The sequence below is a fragment of the Apis mellifera genome, linkage group LG8, assembly GCF_003254395.2.
Source record: "Apis mellifera strain DH4 linkage group LG8, Amel_HAv3.1, whole genome shotgun sequence".
NCBI lineage: Eukaryota > Metazoa > Arthropoda > Insecta > Hymenoptera > Apidae > Apis > Apis mellifera.
In genome coordinates this window covers 2,186,619-2,208,729 of record NC_037645.1, presented here as the reverse complement: position 1 = coordinate 2,208,729, position 22,111 = coordinate 2,186,619, and the positions used below count along the sequence as shown (strand labels likewise).

At 22.8% G+C, this 22,111-nt stretch overlaps 4 protein-coding genes across 4 annotated transcripts; all 4 read left to right on the top strand.

Annotated features, from left to right (window-relative positions):
- Positions 1-1,515: 1,515 nt before the first annotated feature.
- On the top strand, positions 1,516-2,512 carry LOC724533 (small nuclear ribonucleoprotein Sm D3). The gene is made up of 3 exons (XM_006559434.3): positions 1,516-1,643; positions 1,712-2,061; positions 2,192-2,512. The coding sequence occupies exons 2-3, from the start codon at positions 1,746-1,748 to the stop codon at positions 2,302-2,304; spliced, it is 429 nt and encodes a 142-aa protein (XP_006559497.1). The 5' UTR covers positions 1,516-1,643; positions 1,712-1,745; the 3' UTR covers positions 2,305-2,512.
- Positions 2,513-2,763: 251 nt separating this feature from the next.
- On the top strand, positions 2,764-5,352 carry LOC724437 (adenomatous polyposis coli protein). Its single transcript, XM_006559433.3, has 6 exons — positions 2,764-2,781; positions 2,917-3,811; positions 3,888-4,032; positions 4,116-4,267; positions 4,386-4,716; positions 4,827-5,352. Exons 1-6 carry the CDS (start codon positions 2,779-2,781, stop codon positions 5,191-5,193), a joined length of 1,893 nt encoding a protein of 630 aa, XP_006559496.1. The 5' UTR covers positions 2,764-2,778; the 3' UTR covers positions 5,194-5,352.
- Positions 5,353-7,535: 2,183 nt separating this feature from the next.
- Positions 7,536-9,829, top strand: LOC724393. The gene is made up of 4 exons (XM_001120227.5): positions 7,536-7,730; positions 8,324-8,622; positions 8,955-9,115; positions 9,389-9,829. The coding sequence occupies exons 2-4, from the start codon at positions 8,324-8,326 to the stop codon at positions 9,691-9,693; spliced, it is 765 nt and encodes a 254-aa protein (XP_001120227.2). The 5' UTR covers positions 7,536-7,730; the 3' UTR covers positions 9,694-9,829.
- A 3,435-nt stretch (positions 9,830-13,264) lies between these two features.
- Positions 13,265-21,477, top strand: crh-BP (corticotropin releasing hormone binding protein). The gene is given in 7 exon segments (NM_001012615.1): positions 13,265-13,403; positions 19,059-19,149; positions 19,841-20,001; positions 20,286-20,499; positions 20,626-20,804; positions 20,945-21,053; positions 21,275-21,477. Coding segments are annotated over 7 exon segments (999 nt in total). The 5' UTR covers positions 13,265-13,289; the 3' UTR covers positions 21,406-21,477.
- Positions 21,478-22,111: the final 634 nt, after the last annotated feature.

Sequence of the window (22,111 nt, the reverse complement as noted above, 5' to 3'; positions counted from 1 at the left end):
TAATTAAATTATATCACTTAAAATGAGCTTTAACGTATATCCAATGAAAGAAACTAAAAATGTTATTTATATAAGTATATTGAAATCATACGATTATTATTTAACATTTTTCGCGATAGAAAAAAATCCTAATAATTGTTGAGAAGAAAAAAATAAGCTTGCAATTGCTTTCTTGAGATTGATTACGCAATGATATATTCGTTTTGGCGCACATCTTAGAGGGGAAAAAAAAGTGTCAGCTAAATTGAAATCACGTATAAAGAGGAGGTACGCACACCGATTATCAATAATATCGACGGAATGGTTGCCTTCAGGCCTTCATCCTATTTTAGGCATAGCATATTTTTCTAAGATTGTATCATGATATTATTGGAAGTAGAATTTTGCCTATGATGAATGAATGATAATGATGACATATTCGTAGATACACAGAGAAAGAAAAAATGAAGAACAAACGAGAGTATGAACGATCGAATGAATGAAAGTAAGGAAAATAATTTCAAAATGAAAAAATAAAACGAATCGGGAAAATGACAGATAAAACAGTGTTCGTACTTTGCTGATTATATTAAGGACGTAACAATGCTTGTAATTATTACACGATTGATATTAGTATATTTACGATTTAAGCGGTTAAAAGGAAAGAAGTAACGTCGACTTTATTCATACATGTATCGTTACGATTTTATCATCCTTTTGACAAGAATATATTAGATATAGTATATCTTAGGTTCTTTCGTAGATGAGAAAGAAAATTATCTCAATGTGTTATTTGTTTCTACGCCTATGATCCATATGACTTTTACTTTCGTTTCCACGTACCTCCTTGTTATAAATCTCTCTTTGATCATATATATCGATCTCTCTCACGATCATTCTTGACTATTTATAATTATAGTTAATTATATTTATGTATATTTAACAAAAAAAAATATATATATGTATATATATATATAAATTTACCGCCCTGAAAAAGATTCGGCAGATGAAGTTATTTGGCGCTTAATCAAGTTTTGCAAAATTGTACATAGTGTGCACTTTCAAGTATGTCTGCCATTTTTATTGATTCAATCAATCGATATAATTTATTGATTGAAGAAATTAATAATAATTTTCTTAATGTTAATTCTTAGCAACTAAATAAAAGTTGCAATGCAATCTTAGGACAATAAGACATATAGAAGGCACGAACTAAGTTTTTGCTTATTCAAATTATATGTAAAAATATTGGCATGAAATAAGATTATCACTAGTTTAATGATTATTTCATATTGTGTTATCATAAATTTGATAGCACTCAAAAATTAATGACCAATAAATATATAATTATTTAAAAATAGAAAATAGAACTGTTCTATTTTCTTATTTTAGTCTTTTTTTTGTAAAAAAAAAAAAAAGAAACATTAATTTAAATATTTTTAAAAAATTAATTAATTTAAAAAAAATGTTTTTAATTTCTATTTTTAATAAATAATATATAATTAATAAAAGTTAAAATAATAATTGTACTTCGTTCGCGCCTCGTTTATAAATTAATTCAATGCGCATGCGCTTGAGTTGTCTTTATTGTGAGTATCGAACTGTAAGCATAGTATAAACGTTAGGCAAAATAGAGAAGAGGTTATCGTGTGCGTCTATAATTTGTATGTGTTTTTCAATATTTCTAATCGAAAGAATCTTTAATTTTGAATTAATTAAAAAAAAATTTCAGTGTATTATTCGAATTAGTATAAGAAAAAGCTAAAATGTCGATCGGAGTACCGATAAAAGTACTCCATGAAGCGGAAGGTCATACCATAACCTGTGAAACAAATACTGGCGAAGTATATCGCGGCAAATTGATAGAAGCTGAAGACAATATGAATTGTCAAATGCAAAATATTACTGTAACTTATAGGGATGGTCATGAGGTGCAATTAGAAAACGTTTATATTAGAGGTTCGAAGATTAGATTTCTCATATTACCAGATATGTTGAAGAACGCGCCAATGTTTAAACGACCAGGAGGAAAAGGTTCAGGAACCGCAGGCAGAGGAAAATCTGCTATTTTACGTGCCCAAGGTTTTTTTATAAGATATTCTTGTTCTAAATATGCAAATACTTAAATAAATTATACATTCTGTTTCATTGATTTATAACGTTTTATGAAATGTTCAATCAATTTGATTATTTATTTATTAATTTGTTTTAGCTCGTGGAAGAGGTAGAGGTCAAAATCAAAGAGGTAGAGGAACAGGTTCTGCACCTTGGCTTAATCAGCAAAATCAACCTGGAGGATCTCAAGCAGGAAGAGGACGAGGTTAAATTGTATTATAATAGGAAAACTTATTATAAGAAAAAAATTATTGAATTGAATCTGTAACTAATCTTTTTATATCGTTTATAAAAGATGTTTCAATAAATTCCATTTGATTGCAAAAATATTAAAATATTTTTCCATAAAATCTTCGAAAAAATATTCTCATTATGTTTTTATAAAATTTTTCTAAAATAAATATGAAAATTAAAAAAACTTTATATAATTCTGACTTATTTAATATTATATTCATATTAATTAAAAATATTTGAATAAAAGATTTTGTGAAATAAAATATAATATTTCTTATTGTTTGATACATATTTTATACACGTTTTTGTGTACGTTCATTTCATTTGCTTAACAATCCTAGATTGCGCTGCAATCGATATATTGGTATTTAATGTTGTACAATGTCAACCTTGTGGTCTACCTTAGTCGACTATGCGAAATGATTAAAGTTAACACGAAAGTTATTGGGAATGGTGAGAATAATTAATCATTAATTTATTAAACAAAATTTTAATAATTATTCTTCATATTTGAAATTTGTTTTTTTTCCTTCTTTAATTAATCGATAAATTTATAAATTCTTTGTAAAAATATTTTTACAAATAAAGAAAAATTGTGAAAAAAATAAAAAATTAATCGGTATGGAAAGAAATGAACAAAAATATGAGGACGAAACGACTGAACAACCAGTGGATTATAGCAAAAAGTATAATGAAAGGAAAACAGTAATTGAAAATCACTCAATTGAGCACTGTTCTCGAACTGATCGGCCTTGTAAAAAAGAATTTGGAGAACGTGATTCCAAAGTAGATTTATTTGGAGATTATGCTGAAACTGATCTTGATCAACCAACAGATTATAGTTTACGATATGCCGAGGATGATACTGACGATGACGAAAAACAAAGTGCTGAATACTTTCCAGGAAGTATACAAGAAGATACTGTAAAAACATATTGTACTGAAGGAACTCCATATGAAACACCTTTTAATTTTTCAACTGCAACTTCTATGTCTGATTTACGCCTTGAAGATACAAAAGAATCTGTTGATTCACAGAAGAAGCTTAATAAAAAAGTTCTTGAACTTAGTCTCAAAGAAGATTCAAATTATGAACATACATTGACAATCAATTGTAGTGAAGAGCGTTCACTTCTTGTTAAGAAGGAATTAGAAGTTTCTAAAACCATTTCTGAACCATGTAAACCTACTTGTCTTTCTTCTGAAAAGTTGCTTAATTATTACCAAACAGGAACATCTAATGGTTTATCTCGTGCTAATTCTCTAAGTTCACTTGGTAGTGCAATGACACAAAGAAATAATGTTACTGGGATTTCTAAAGTACCTTCTACGGATCCTTCTGACAAAACTGATAATGTATCAGAAATTTCAGAAAGAGCAGATCATACTACAACTAATACTAATATTAATATATTACGTATTCCTGATGAAAATGATAACTCTGTAGAAGGAAAAAATAATTCTAGAGTTGTAGATAAAGAAGGTTATTATTATGCTTATATTATAAATTTTTAAAATATAAAAAATTTTAATTGTATTTATTGTATTCATTATTTTAGGAAAAATGGTTACATTTAGTAGACAAGATTATTATGCAGAACAAACTCCTTTAATGTTTTCTCGTTGTAGTTCTCTGGGTTCATTAAGTGGATTTGAACAACATTCTATACATGATGATCGTAGTTCCATTCATAGTGATTTCAGGTAATTTAAAAGAACAAATTATAGAACAAATTATCTTAAAAAGTTTATATAATAATAATTACACTAGAATTCATGTTTAATAGCCGAAGAACCAGTGGGGTTGTATCTCCGAGTGAATTACCAGATTCACCCACACAAACTATCCCTCCAAGTCCTCATAATCATAAAAATCAATGTGCAGATTTTATAACTAAAATACCAGAAGAAGCAGTAAGACCGTCGGTTCGACATTTATGTATGCAATGCTATTGATCGTTAGTGAAAGATTAATTATAAGAATTTTAGTTTAAAGAACATTTCGATGAATATCCTCTTAAATTCTTTACTAGTTTTTTAATAGATATTATTTTTAGCATTTTCAAAATGTCATGCACCAAGAACCAGTGTTTTCGAGGATGATATTGCCACATTTAAAGAAGAATCAACTCCTATTGAATTCTCTACAGCTACTAGTCTCAGTTCTTTAACTATTGATGATGAAATGAAAATAACGAATATTTCCAAACCTCAAAATGAACTAAAAGAATCATTGAATGAGTTAGATAAAAATAGCAAATTAGATTCTTTGGAAGAAAAAATTAGTAATGGAGAAGTTGAAAAAGATCAGGAGCAAGTGAGCGATGGTGATGAAGATGATGAAGATTTGTTAGCTGCATGTATTAGTATGGGAATACAAAATAATAGGTATTTTAACATTTTGTATTATATTATAATATTAGTTATTATATTATTTTTTTTATTTTATTTTGAACTTATATATATTTTTATAATATTAATATTTTTAAATATTACAGATATAGACAATCATTCAAAACATCCACAAGTCAAAAATCATTACAGTCGGAATCATCGAATATTTTGGTACGCTGTCAAAGAACGCCAATTTCAAATAGATTGGAATCTTCAGTTCCAATCACTGTTACTTCTGTGGACGTACCAGTGACAGTTTCGAAAGTTAATAAATCTGCAATAGAGGTTGTTGCTGCTTCAGATACAGTACATGTTTATTGTACGGAAGATACACCTGCCGATATTTCTCCAGTAGGATCGCAATCAAATCTTTCAGCATTGTCTATGCCAAGTTATGATCATCATTCACATTTTCCTCCATATTCTTCATTTCCTTTAAATGATATTTACTTTTGGGCATCTCAAAGCTAATGTAAAATTTTAATAGAGTCCATTTTTCAATAATCTAAGGAAACTTTTTTTGCTAAAAGAATTTATCGAATTCTTATCGAAAAACACCACATTTGAATTTGTGATGTTTCAAAAAAATTCATCATTATTATTAACTATTCCATTTAAATTTGAATTATTGAGAATATTTTCATTTATATTATTACATTCGTGTTGATGAAAATTTTCTTATATATGATATTGATAAAAAAATTTGTTTTTTAACATTATATATCAAAGAATTATAACTTTTCTAAAAAAAAATTTTTTTTTTACATAAATGATATATTTAAAAAAATTCTTAGATATTTCTTATTTCTTCTATTCTTTCGTTTATTTATATACATCGAATGTTGTTAAAAAAACGTATTTAAATAGTTATCTACAATTTTTCAGAAGTAGATTGTTGTATTTCTAAAAATAAGAGATTTATTCTAATCTATTCAGCAAAGAATTAATTGGTTTTTTAATTTGTATAATTTAATATGATATATTTTTATAATTTACTTCTCATAATGTATTTAGTGCTATTTTTGCCGCAGTATGTGATATCTTCTTTTTATGAAATAAAAAAGAGACATATGTATTTCACACATAAAAGTAAATAACAACTGTAGTTCTGAATGATATTTGTGGCTGATTAAAATAAAACTTAATTGGTTTTTATAGGGCAAATGCAAAATATGAAATTATAGCTTTGACAATTCATGCATTCATAAAATACAAATTGTCTTGTATATATAAATATTCGGCATTATTAAATGTTGCATTCGGTGATTAGTATTAATAATTTTATGAAATTCAAATAACAATTAATAAGAATAACAATAATAATAATAATTAAATAAATTCATTATATTTTAATGACTTTGAAAAAAATAAAAATAAAAAAAATTAATGATTACTTCAATTTAAAATGCATTAAATATTACAATAATGATCTGTTAAATTTTAAGAAAGTTTTAGTAGATAGTATTAAAATTTCCAGGGTAGTGTTTTTTGTTTTAAAAATTGATTGAATTTATTTTAAAAAGAATGAGAAAATATATAACTAACAGAATATAGACAATATTTTAAAAAACAGCAGGCAAGACTTAATATTTCGAAAAAATGCTGCAACAGAAAAAAATAAATGCAAAAAAAAAATTTATTTTTTATAATTTTCATTTTATCATTATGAATATAGTAATAATAGATTGTTCATTAACAAGTTTATTTTTTCTAATTATATATATTCTTTTTACTATTTCTCTTTACTGTTATCAGTCACTGAGACTTGAAATAGTCTCACTATGAATGGTGAAAAAAAAAAACAAAATTGAATCATTTAAAATTTAATCGAGTATCATTAAATTTTTCGATCGCCATAAGATGATTACTATAATTAATATATGTATCTTAATCAACATCTCTAATTGATAATTGACAATATTTATAACAATGTATGAATAGTCGAACTTGAAATTTCATATTTCGAATTTATCTATTTTCTTGGCAATCAAAGTATTAGATACTCGATAGAGTACCAATATTTTCGAAATAATATTTCGAATAAGTTTTATTGTATGACCTAGCTTAGGTGCTTTTTTTAATTGCTGGTATGAAATTAACGGTATTTATAGGTTAACTGATTCGGTAAAATAAATATGTATATTTCATATTTGCGATTAAAAGTATTAATTGTTATATTGTCATAGCATCAACGTTTAATAAAGTTTGTAACTTTGTTGTAAAAATGCATTTTTTATACAATTTTTTTAAATGAATATATTGATATTATTTTTATCACCTATCCTTCATTTATTTCACAAAAGATTTACTGTAAAATTTTAAATTTATTATATAAAGGATATTCAATGCTATAATTTCTTACGGAATAAATGTACAGTTAGTAATCTTATCGAAACCATTAATTTTTAGAAAAGTAATGTGCCTTAAAGGTGTACCGTTTGAGAAGAAAGAAAATTGCAGTCATTAATATAATGCTTTTAATAATTGGTAGATATTTTGTAATTATATAAACAAATTTTCTATTCTAGAGAATATTTAGAAAAAATTTTAATATTTTTACATTTTTATTACTATTTCTATCTCAATAAAATAAAAAATTTATAAATTATTTAAAATTACTAATTATTTTTTATATATCTATTTAAACTTTAATTTTATAATAATTTCATTATTATTTAAAAATTTTTAATTTTTTTTTTAGATTTCATTTGTATAAATTCAATGTTATTTCTTCAAATTCAATGTTACTGATTATTGAGAGATCAGTTCATTAATTATGCAACTTTGAAGAGTTCGTTGATAATTACGAACCAGGATTGTTAGAGCATAAAAAGTGCCGCCTTTTGACCGTTGTCTTGTTGCCCTTCGATGAATCGTAATAGTCAGTTGGCCGGCATTCTAGTCTATTTCCTGCTCATATAAATGTCCATGTAGCTATGAATGAACGTTTATAGTGAATTGCGATTTATTTGGAGAACGTATCTCCAGTGGTGCACTCGTATTTCGAGGTAATATTATTAGTAAACAAACAATTTTGGATTATAATTATTGCAAAGCTATAAAAAATTAATCCTGAATATTAAAAAAAAAAGTATCGTTTAAGGGATATTTATTTTTAATATTTTGAATAATAGACTTCTAACGTATTCTATATTATAATCTAATAAGAATATATTATAATATTATATATAATATTATTAATAATTTTGTTGTAAGTCTTAAATATTAATATAATAATTCATTTAAATTTAAATTCATTAAAAAGCAGTTCTCAGATTTTTCATGAATGCGTATTTTCGAAACGATTCAAAAGTTCACAATACTATTAAGGAATTTTGTATATTAAAAATAAGATAAAAAAAAGATATTTTTTAAATAATAGTTTCTAAAAAAAAAAATTAGAGAAAAAATAGTTTCTAAATTAATTATTTAAAATTAATTTTAAATTTTTATTGTTTATAATCTATATTAGTAATATTAGTACATATTAGTACTGGAACAAAATGAAATCCATTCTTGTAATTTAGACAGATTAAATTTTATCGCTTTACGAGTTATTATAACTGGCTATTGAAGTTTGTGATCGTTTTCCTGAATATAGATGCACCTGCGTGCATTCTACGTGTTTATGTTCGTCATCTTTATGGCTGGCGACGCTAGAAGTGATGGTAATACGAATTGGTACACCAGTCTACACACTGTGCTTAAGAATTGTCCATTGGAATCTTGGAACAATTCTAGACAAGATGAATTTTTAGAAACGTTTAGGAAATGTGTGCAGGAACATGTATTAATTGCTTTAGATGCTCTTTTGGCTGATGATATTATACCAGTATTTGAGGGACTAGTTTTAGTAAGATATCAAAAAGATAGAATGAATTCTACAAATGATAAAGAAAGGTAATATCTTTAACAGATCTTTAAAGAATGCTTATAATGTATATTTTACGAACAAATTTTAACTTATGCAATCTTTTGTGATAAATAATATATATTAAAATTTTTTTCGTAATTTTTTTCATTGAATAATTAAATATCTTATTATTTGTTGATTTATATAGAAACATAATATATATATTTAACATATTTTTGAATATATATATTTAACATATATATATATTTAATTTTTATAAAGAACAATATAATTAAAAATAATTTTATAAAAAAATTCTATAAAACATAAAAACGTATAATATATATTCATGATTATTTCTTTTACTTATATATTTCAGTAATTTAGATGATAATACTAATTGGACAGCCATTATTATGAAAAGACTTTTACGGATTTTACATACCCACGTGTTTAAAATCGATGTGGACCGTTTTACTAATAATATTCTTTCTTTTATTAATAATTCAAAAACCACTGTAGATAATTATAAGTTCGAAGGTTTGTATAATAATATTATACATATATATTTTTTATTTTATATGAATAGAAATTTAAAATTGCAAATGAAAATTGCAAAAAATATTATATTATGTACTATTTCATTCTTATTCAAATTTTTCCAAGATTCATCATATAATATTGAATTTGATTATTTTTTAATCTTCTTGAATATTTGTCATATTTAAAATTTCATTTGTGAATCATATTTTTTCTATATGTATATTTCCTAAAAAAAAATTATTACTAATTTAAAAAAATGATAATTATCAGGCCGTAGACGACGTCACCGTCGCAGACATAACCACATGGTGCCACTTATGATGATGGGTTTTCTGCTGATGGGTTCGATCTTAATACCTATGGGTTTTCAATTCCTTGCAGTCCTTGGTGGTAAGGCATTGCTTCTAGCCAAGATGGCTTTGATATTATCCAGTATTCAGGGTCTGAAGAAAATAGCTACGAATGGTGTGAATTATGGACTGTATCACACTCCTATGGCAGAAGGGTGGCACGATAGAAGTCATATAGAGCCTTCGCATTTAGATTTACCTTTCCCACCTCACATTCGTCCTTAAAATATTATAATCGTCATATTAGGTATTATAATAATTATTATTCAATTTCATATATTTTATTAAATTTTTTATTAATTCTTTTGTTTGATTGACGAAATTGTATCGATCGTTGGACACATTAAATTCTTTTTATGTATGGGAAAAATTGATCGATGTTTTTTACCAAAATTTTCAAAATCATATAGTGAAATTATTTCTGTTTGACATTTATTCTCTTGAAATTCAGATTAAATAGCTTTTTCTCATTAAATATCTATAAAGTCAAAAAAATATTTAACTATCAAAATTATGTTTAAGATAAATTATATTTATTAATTTTAATAATTATTTAATTCGACTATGATAAAGAAATTGAATTTTATTAACTTATTCCCATTTTCACATTCTTTATCTTATACATATGTATAAATCAAAAAAGTATCAATAGATTGTTTTTGAAGCATAATAAAAAATTTCCAAGTTTATATATACAAGTTTATATATAAATAAATATATTTGATTATTATAAATCGAAAATTTAAAAATATTTTCTTTTTTAAAAACAATTTTTAGTAAAAAAAATTTTTAAATAAGAAATTTAGAATTTAATATTTTGTTATAATTAATTATTAAAATTAAATTTATTAAAAATTTAATTATTTTTAAATATATAAATATTTATATACAAAGAATCTCCTAATGTATATGTGAAAAAAGATTTTATATAAATTAATCATTTTCTAAAAAAATTATTAATATAATCATTAATACAATTATATAAATGCATTTACAATTCTTACACAAGTAATTTTATACAAAATCTTATCATGGCTCAACTATTATAATGAATTTCCGATCCTCTAAAGATTAAGAAGATTGTACAATCGATTATGTAATCTTGATATTGTTGATCAGAAAAAAGTAACATGAAAAATTCAAGTTTCGAACAGAATATGTAAACTAAAAGGAAAGTTGTCTACAATCATATTCCTAGAGAAATAATCTTTTGAAAAAAAACTTTTATGCGTAAAAGAAAATCTTATTTTATCTTTTACTTTATGTAATCAATTATTCAAAAAATTTTCCCTTTTTTTATTGATAAGATTTTTTTTCCTTGAGTTTATCAATTTTTCTTTTATTAAAATATTTAAATAAAATATTTTATTAAAATTATATATGATACCGAAAAATAAATGGAATTCTTCAATTGGACTTAATTAAGTTATTAAAATTTACCAGTTAAAATTAACGGCTTTATCTCCAAAGAAGATGTGAATACGGTTGAAACAAGTGTCTCGTAGATAACAAGGCAAAAGTAAGCATGATGTTGCGGCTGCAGTTTGAAACAGAAGGGCATTCATGTTACTGATTATGTCATACTTGCATGAATATGGAATTCAGAGACAACAATAGAAAATAAACTTTTCATTTTTTCTTTTCTTATGTAATATTCATATTATTATTTTCAATTTTAATTAATTAAAAATTAAATAACTATAAAATTGTTTTATTTAAACAAAAAATTATAATTTTTTAGATTATAAACATTTTTATAAAATTAAATAAAAAATTTATTAATTTTAAAAAAAATATACATAATATACATGATTATAAAAAAAATTTTATGATTATTATGTAATTATATATATTACAAAATATATATAATTGCTTGATCATATTTTTAACCATTAAAATTCTCCCCAAATATATGAAGTTCCCAAAATATATGAAGAGAGATCAGATATATTATTTGCTCGACAAAAAAAATATTTCTCTTATTATTTTTTGCTCAATAAATTATTTAAAAAATATTCTATAGACCAAAATGTAATGGAAGGATTAATTAAATGTTGCTTCACTTCTCCAAAGAAGAAGAAAAATTGTTCAATGCGTGATAAGTAAATTGCAATAAATATTGACCACCTGCAGGAAAAAGAACAATGATCTCTCAGTATCGCCAATTGCGAGAAAAGTGAAGATATGCCGAATGTACAATATGGCCGCTCACGTTTCATCCCCCATGAGACCAAGATCAATTAAGACCACTAACCGTGATGTTTATCTGAACTGGTAATTGCCATAAAGTGTACGATTGGAAGCTTGGCTATATTTTTGGAAAAAACACTAACCTTCTTAGCTAATTACTTTTATCTATTGATTTCGAACAATCTGTTGTAATTCCTTCATTTTATTATTAGTTTTAGATTTTCAAATGCTTCTCTTTTTTAAAAAATATTTATATTACTTTTCTCTTTAATTTCGTTCAAGATTGTAGAGATTTATCTTATTTATTTCTAAAGATTTATTATATTTCGCAATAGTTTAGAGAATATTTAATTTTTTGTAATTTTTAATATATAGATATCATTTTTAAAACTTTTTTAAAGTATCGTTTCCTTTTGAAAAAAAATTGGAATTTTTTGGTTTATTTTATTTTATTATTTATATTGTATTATTTTTCAGTATTAAAATATAACCTCTTTTTTAATATCATGCATAATTTTTTAGAATTAGAATATATTCTTTATTTTTGATGTCTGAAATTTTTTAAAATTTTTCTTTATAACATTTTATTCTAAAACTGGAATTATTTTCCAAGCTCGTCAGAAGATGCTCCGAATCTGAAGAAGCAGAATTAATAAAGAAGCATTTGTTGCATGGAATTTTGAATGAGACAAAGCAATAAATATTTTAATCGAACATGAATAAGAATATGAATTGAGTATTTACTAAAGTATCGATTATACGAAGTGTTCTGGTTCATTCTACAAGAATAAATTCGATGTCTTCAATGGAGATTTGAATTATTCACTGGGACGTTTCTGAATTTTATTAAATCACGTTCCCGAGATTTACGATCACAGTTTCCTTAGGGAACTATTGTTTGATCACGTAAAATGTTCTTTACTTTCTTTTCATTGTTTGTCGTTTCTTGTTGCTTATACCGACAACAACATCATAAGTAATTTTTTTAAATCAAATAATAATATTAATTATTAAATTTTTCCCAAAGATTCTTTCAGGATTCAAATTAAAAATATAAATATTATTTTCATCAATTTTTATCATAAATTAATTTAAATTTCAAATTATTATATAAAATTCATAAATTCATAGTAAAATTTTCTTGATAATTCGTACATATATATAAGAAAAAAAAAAATTATTTGCCAAAAGTTATATCATTCTATTTCCAGTCTATTTTTCTTTATCGGTTCCTTCTATACAATATCCTTTTCAACAGATATCAAGAGATGCTTTAAAATCTCCACCAGCTTTAAAAGATTTTTAGACCTTGCTATGGAAAGGTATATGAGAGAACGTAAACCATTTTATCAACGTTATCGTCGCCAGTTACGTTGCAAGCGTTCGGGGATGCGCAACATGAACGAATCGCGGACTGGTCTAGCGACTATAAGAGGGACGCCGCGCGTCGCGACGCCACACAATCTCCAGTTTGTTCTGACGCCAACTCCACGCGCTCTTCCCCCCTACGTTTTAAGAGGATCACAAAGCGACGAAGAGAAGACAAAAACAGGAAGAGAAATATTTCTCGTAACGGTACTTTCTTTCAACGTATACACTCATTTCCGGATTCTTGAGGTTTCATTAGAAAAATGTTCTTAAATGGGTCTTTGTATTGTTTCGCGAGGTTGTTTTTTATCATTGGATTTTTTAACGCTATTTCTGGTGCAATAAAAGGGAATGACTATCAGCGTTATCACCAACAGGTAAGGAATATATTGATAAATATATACAATGATTGATGAGAAAATATTTGTATATCCATATCCTTATTTTTTTCAGTAGAAGTAATTTTTAATCAGATTTTAAGTTTTATTTTCATCAAATTTTTATAATCATATGAAAATATTATTAAATGATAAGAAATTTAATACATATAATATTTGAACATAATTCATTAGTACGTAAATGATATAATAAATACAATAGTTTATAAATATTTTTTATAAAAACTATATGTAATAATAAGTTGTTTAACATGACTTGAAAGGAGACTTTGAATGGATTTATATATTTTTTGAATTATTTGTTATTCTTATGAGTTTCTGTGATCAATTTTTTTTTTAATTGATATGTAGAATAGAGAATTAATTATTTAATTATATTAATTTAATTACTAATTATTTTATTTATCGTTATATTTATTGCAAGTTACAATTTATGTTTATTAGGAAATTTTATCTTTTATAAATTTACGAAATTTACTTTTTATTTTTCTCATTGTAAAGATCTTAAATTAGTAAAATAGAATTTATGTTATAAAGTAGGAGTTGGAAATAATTTGTTGTCACTATGAATGTAAAATATGAATATAATTTGAATATAATTCATTCTATTTTTTCATTCTATATCATAAATAAAATAAATCTATAAATTATTATTATTATTATTTATATTTATCTATATATAAATATAATTCTTGAAATTGAAATGAAATAGAAACGTATTATTGATCTTTAATAATTAATTAAAGAAATTAAACAAAATTTATTTTTAGTTATATATTCTAAAACTAAGATAATTATTATCTTAATATTAAAATATTTTAATTTGATTTCATTTTAATCTCCATATATTAGTAAAAAAAATATCAATAACGAAGTTTTGATCGATCATTACCCGGTCGTCGATGGTTACATTTCCCTCCCTTTGTCATGGCAATTAGTTGCATGAGTACGACAAAGTAGGCATGAGTAAAGTCAGGCCTTCGCAACCCTTTCTCCCCTTTGAGAGCTTACATACTGTTTTCTTTAATTTTAATTAAAACCAAAGATAAATGTTTCAATTCCAAAAAATATATATATCCAATAATCGTTTTTTTTTTTAAATACAAATTTTTTATATTCATATATTTCTCTAAAAAAGAAATTAGAAAAAAGTTAAAAATTAATTTTTTTATATACTTAAATTAAATAGTTATTCTATTTTTTTTAGATAATTAAAAGAAAATATAAATATAGATATAGATTAAACATTACAATTTACAGATTAAAATGATAATATTATTTCTAGAGTTATATTATTGAAAGAATTATATTTGAAGAAATTAAAAAAAACAAAATAAATCAAAAATAAATTTTTAAATATATAGAAAATTAAAATTTAAATTTATATATTATTATCTGATATTTCAAATTGTATAATTATATTATTTATGCAATTATGCTATTATTTAAATTAGTGTCAATATCATTAAATCATCGTTCATATTATACTATTATATTATATCGTTTATATCATACAACATTTGCTCTACAATATCTTTAAAACTATACTGGCATTATATATCTTGGAAGACAATCCTATTTTAGTTCGTAGTGAAGAGTAGTAATCCAATTAACGAAGAGATACTTTCACGTACTATGTTGCTTTATGAAAGATTTAATGAAATTTTACGATGATTTTATTTATATAAAATTTTATTTCGGAACTGAATCTATTGTCCTTCATTTTTGAAATTGTGAAATGTAAAAATAATAAAAATATTTAATCTGTTTGATATCCTCTTGCTAGAAAATATATCTTTTATATTTACGAACGTTTAATGACCTCTGTTATTGTTTTGAAAAACATCTTAACCCCTTATCTGATAATCTATTTTATGGATAATTACGAATAACGGTTTTAGGTAATTATAGTTAAAAAAAATTGATGTATAAAATTGATTAATTTATAATTATCCATAAATTATGATAATTTATGAAAAATTTGAATACAGATATTTTATAATCTTCTATGCATTTCATAAATTTTTTAGTAATTTGTAGGTAATCCTTATTTAGAGGTAGATAATCCTTATTTAGAGGTAGGTAATCCTTATCTAGAAACTACAATTATTTATTGTCAGTGCAATTTGGATATGGATAATTTAAGAATCGAATGGTCATTTATTTACAATAGGCAATAAGGTTTTAAAATGTAATTGTTCTTCTTATAATAGATAGAAGATGAAAGAAAATCCATTTTAATCTCCTTTTATTACCACATGTATAACGGTATCATGATTAACGGTGAATACTATTCATAAGAATGAATAGTAGAAATAAATAAATGCGCATAAAACGCAGGATAATAGAAAAGAGATTAAATTTTTGTTAATCCGAATAAATTGAAGGGTTGATATTTTATTATATATGTATTATTTATAGAAAAAGAATGGATATTATTCAAATGATTTCAAATAATAATAAATGATGATCTATTGCAAAGTGAAGATTAATATAAATATTTAAAAAAAAATTTTATTGGAATCGAATTTTCAGATTGACAGTCTTTCATTCGATTATTATATTAACTTCCGGTATATTTTTTACGATTTTGATTTAATGTTTAGTAGAAGTTCGTTCTTCGTGAATGCAAATCGTCACAATGTAAATCCCTATCATTGTAAATATTTACCTTGACTGTATTACATTGTTTGTATCATGATTACGTGCTTTTCGATTATAAATCAGTAGTATATACAACTGATTAACGTATAACAATGTTAATTGGATCGTGTTTCGAAATTTGAGAATAGTAGTGATAAATCGAAACATAATGAATCATATCGCTCGTATTAATCAAATTATCTGAATCTAAACTGAAATGTAATAGATTTATGATTAGAATTATTTTACATTTATATATATATACAATGTCAACATTATATAAAATATTTAATTTATATAAAATATTCAGGTAATTCAGATTATTTAATTTAAATTTACAAGTATTTATATTCAAATAATTTAATTGATTTGAACCAAACTTTATTACTTACCTACTCTTTACTTATTATTTTTTTTATTTATTCTTCTTTCATGTAAAATCATACAAATAAATAAAAAGTTTTATAAGTTTTGAAAATTTCGAATATCGAAACATATCACGTTTATAGATTATCTAATATATAATATCACTTATATATAAGCAATGGCATAGAAGCAGCTTAATGTTATGTCATCGGGCAATTCAGGTTACATATGAGTATCGAAAATCGAAATTAAATAACCCAGTTGAATGTACTATGTATCGACATTTTCAGGAGATATTAGATTGAAAACAAGTCATTCAACTTTAAGGTTAAAAATTTTCAATATTAATTATCAGTTATAAGATATATAATTCTTTAAATTAAAATTTTTCAAATATTTTATGTTATATTTGTTTTTAATAATTGAATGTTATTTTTCTTCTTTCTTAATTTGAATAATTGTTCAATTGAAAATTCAATATATATTTATGCATTTTTTCAATTTATCGTGAAAAAAATATCCTATTTCACAATGATAATGTCAAAAAACAAATTTTAATAATGCTAATTATTTAATTTTAAAATTAATAAAAGTTTTATCTTAATTAAAAGTTATGTTTAGTTCAAATTCATAAAAATTCTATTATTATACGTTTACATGTTATTAAAAAATAATTATTTTAAATATAGATACTGAGAAACACTTTTAAATCTACAAAATTATTTTATAATTAAAAATTATAAATTATATAATTTTCTTTATATCAAGCATTTTCTTTTCATATATAATATATATATATATATATATATATATATATATATTAGAATATATATTATATATATTATATATTAATTAGAAATAGAATATAGAGTATAGAATATAGAATATTGGAAACTGAAAAATAAATATTCAATATTAAATAATTATTCAATATTAAAATATTGAATAATAAAAAAATTGTAATATCAAACAATTGTAAAATTTTAATATTGGAATTGTCAATCCATCAAAATAATATTAATATCAATAGCAAAATTAATATTAACTTTTATTATACAGGAACATATATTTATTTTAATTTAATTATATATGTATTTAAATACATATTTTATATCAGAAAAAAATGATAAAATGATGAGAATTTTTATTTATTTTTATATTAAAATTTATATTACAATTTATATTTATATTTTTAATTACATTTCATTATGATTTAATATTTAATATTTTATTTTATTTATTTTTTTTTTCTTTTCTATCCTTTACTATATTGAGTAGAATTACTGTTATTAAAAAAAAATTAACATGAAAAGTTGATTCATGAATTCTTTGTTATTAATCGTCAGATATTTATTCGTTGAATTTTCTTCGTATATATATGCATATGTATATTATATCACAATAATAATAAAAAATATTTGTCCATTAATCAATTTCAAACAAGATTTCAAAATTATTGTTTATTAATTAATTTTTTATGAAAAATAAATACATTATATATTCTTGAAAATCTCTAAAATAAATGCAGTGGAAAAAAAAATTATAATATACATATTAAATATTTGCACATGTACATATAAATTCTATCCATCGAAAAATTGTAATTAAATTGTAAAATTGTAAATTAAAATTATAATTATAAATTGATGTCAAAAATTAACCCATTATGAAACTTCATTCCTTGCAATTCATCAGAAATCGACAAATTAACATCGATGAAAAGCAATTTTCTTTCTACGATTTCAAGGAATTTATTCACTTACATTTTCTTGTCTTATAGAATTTATAAGTCTTAAAGAAAAACTTTGAAATTAATTAAAAATAATTATATTTATTATTTATTATATATATTATTATTTATTATTATATATTATTTATTATAAATTATATTTATTTTATAATTTAAAATAAATTACATAAAATTTTTATGAGAAAATTTAAATATTGCTTAATATTTTAAAATCTTTTTCAAATTCCAAAAAAATATCGATGGTTGATAATATAGATAATAATAATTGTCATTATCTACGACAATAATGTCGTAATATCCGTCTATCGATAAAGATATTTCCATAGAATGTTACATAATTGGATTGGTTTTCCTTTAGGCTACTTCAAATATCGGTTATTCATCGATTGCTCGTCGACATAGGAATATAATTTATAAAATTCTACTAAAATGCTTTTGAATAGTATTTCAATTATTAAAGGATAAAGATTTCTTTTTTAAACGGATAAAAATTTCGTTATATAATATTTTCTTTATGTCCATAAGATATAATAATAGGAAAATTTGTTAGAATATAATTGAAAACATTTCTACATTTTCTATTTAATATTAATATTATTATTTGTCACTTTTTATTTTAGAAATGTTATTTGTGTAATAAAATAGAAAAGTTTATTTTTAAATTAAGAACACATTGTTAAAAAATTTTTAATGATATTTTATTCTCATTATGTAGTATTCAATTATTCATTATATATATTCAATTATTTTTTAATAATATAATTTTATTTATATATAAAATAATCAGTAGATTTTTTTTTTTACTTAAAATAAAGTTTAGAAAAATGGAAGGATGCATTTTTTCTGAAAAAAATTTTTATTATTTTTTTTCACAGATTTCTGGAGATCGTTTCTCAAAGGATTTCTATCGTCAAGACACAAAAAATAATTTATTAAATGCTTATGTGCGTTTTAAACTCGTCACAGGTATATAAATACCATTATATATATATTTGATATTATATATATATATATATATATATATAATTATTATATTTATCAATATGGAGAGAAATCAAAATATTTCGTGTATATACGAATGATCGAATCATTGTTTTTCTCATCTTTGAAATAATTTCAAAATTGATTTTATATTCTTTTTAGATGATTTTTTCTTTTATAATATTGATTCGATTATATATATTTTATATCATATCTATATTCTACGTATAAAACAAAATAAAATATATTAAAAGATATGATAATAAAAATAGTATATTATTTATAATATTTATATTCCTATTTTATTGATCATTTGTTGGTAAGTTTAAGAGATTTATGAATTTATGATAATTAATGAAATTTAATGACTTTTTGAAATTTAGTGGATTTTGATTATTTGGTATCAAATTAGATTTGAATAAATAAATTAAATTGAATTTATAAATATCATGATTATTAAACATCAGCAATATTTAAAATAATTTATTAATAATAAATAAATGTTTAATAAGTTTATTTAAATATTTATTAATTTATTTATAATATTTAAATATTCAATATAATTATAAATCAAATAATTATTATTATATATATATTAATAAATAAATTAAATTAAAAACTTCTTCATTTTTATTTCTTTTTCATTTCTTTTTTTAAATAAAATATTTTTTTATAGACTGCATATTCGTCACATCAGAACCAGGATATTTCTTATATACTTCAAAAAATGACAATGAGGAGGTCTGTGGAATTTATTTTTTAGCTGGACCGGATCAGAAAATAGAAATCAACTTCATTACTTTTGATATACCTTGTGAACATCGTGGATTAGTTTCGGTAAGATATAAATATTAACCAATTTTGAAAAAAATTAAAATGAATAACATAATTTAGTAGATTTTATATATGTACAATTATATAATAAAGATTATTATACTGATGATTTCCAATAATCTAAATCTATTTTTCTAAAAGCCAATGTAAAAATGTATTTGTAGTATACATATATGTGCACTTTATTTATTGGAAAAGAAAAATTTTCCAATGCATCATAATAAAAAGAAGCACAAAAGATTGCGACACAACAATGTCCATTCAGAATATATTTTTATATTGTGCAGATCATTGATGGTTGGGAATTAAACGGTGAAGTATTCCCTAGTGAAATGGATCATCAGTTACCACTTAAACAAAGAAGTAGTGAATTTTGTGGTAAAAATATCGGTATGAAAAGAATTTTCACAAGTTCACAGAACATTGCAGTTATTGAATACAGAATTCCAAAATCAGGAAAGGGATTCTCGTTGTTCGCGAGATTCTTGAAAAATCCTAGACGTAAGTAAAACGTGTAAAAAAAAATATATATTAATATATTTTAAAAGTATTGAAAACCTATTTGTCATTATAATTTTGAATAATAATTGTTGATTAAAAAGAAATCTATTTTTTATTATTTTGCAGCCTGTAATGTCTTAGCGACAAGCTTAACTGAGCCATATACGTTACGAAATTATGGACGACGCATAAATTGCACTTATGTCGCGCTCTATCCGAGTTCTGTGCAAGTGATTGCATTGGGCGTTGGAGTTTCAAATTTTCTCAGTTCCACTCGCACTGCTGAGACCGGAACTATACGAAAAGTTTGTACTCTTTTTATTTTTTCATATATATATATAGTATAGGTTTAATTAATCTTATAAATAAAATTTAAATTTTAAGTACAAATTATTCTAAATCCTAAAAAATAAAGATTAATAATAATTAATATTATTATTTCTAGTGTGATGAATCTAGTCCACATGATCAAGTAATAATTGGAGGTAGCAATGGATTAGATACTTCTAAAGTTCATATAATTGATTCTATTTGTGGAATAGACTCTAAACCAGGTAATACAATTAATAATTTATGATATTATATCTCAATTAGATAATTAGTTTTACATGAGTTAATACAAAAGTTAATACTGGTATTCAATTTTAATATCTTAAAAGTAATTTATTTCTTATTCTAATTGAAATATAATGAATATTATTATGAATATTATAATAAATTGATTTTAATTAACAATCGCAAAATAGTAGATAATATATATTTCTTAATTTTTCAGATTATCGCGAATTGACGGAATATAGCGTTACTTCTGTTCGTTTAATATCAAGTGGTTTTTTCGATAATTTTGTAACAGTACAAATTCAACCTCTCAAGAACGAATTATTCAATGCAAATATTGGTATTTAATTATTAACATTAAAAAAAAAAATCATGATTCGAAGTGATTCGAATTTTATTGTAATTACATTTATTATCGAATTCTCAATCAAACTGATCAAGATCTCCCAAAAATTCTAGATGTCTTTCATAAATTTATCGAAAAATCGTCACAAATCTCCTAATTATATATTCTATTTATGTAAACTTTAGAAATATTTATGTGTAAATATTTTTTTTTACTATAATTTAACTAGATTAAATATTTGTATGAATGGATTTGTTTTAATTGCGTGATATTAATTTTTTTCTTAAATCAAAAAGAAAATTGTTTTATTTTTATTTTTTAGATACTTCAATCCGAAATAATTCGTAATTTGATCATAATTTTATGCAATTTGTGATAAATAGATTTAAATATGTATTATTGAATATATACATCAATTTTAGCGATTTAAACATATTAAAGAAAGGCCTTAAGTTTTTATTCTTTTAGAATTGTACAAGTAGATTGGTTGAGATATGCCAATTGAATCAATAGAATAAACGTTAATCTCAGACTCTATTTATTTATTATCAAATTTTAGCGATAATACTGTTTTTTTACTGATATTTTTAATGATAGTACAATTTTTTATTGTCATAATGATGCGCTTGTTTAAATAAAATATTTAATTTGAAACATCATCTAAGAAATTGTATTAAATTACTTAATAAATTGAATACTTGATTGAGA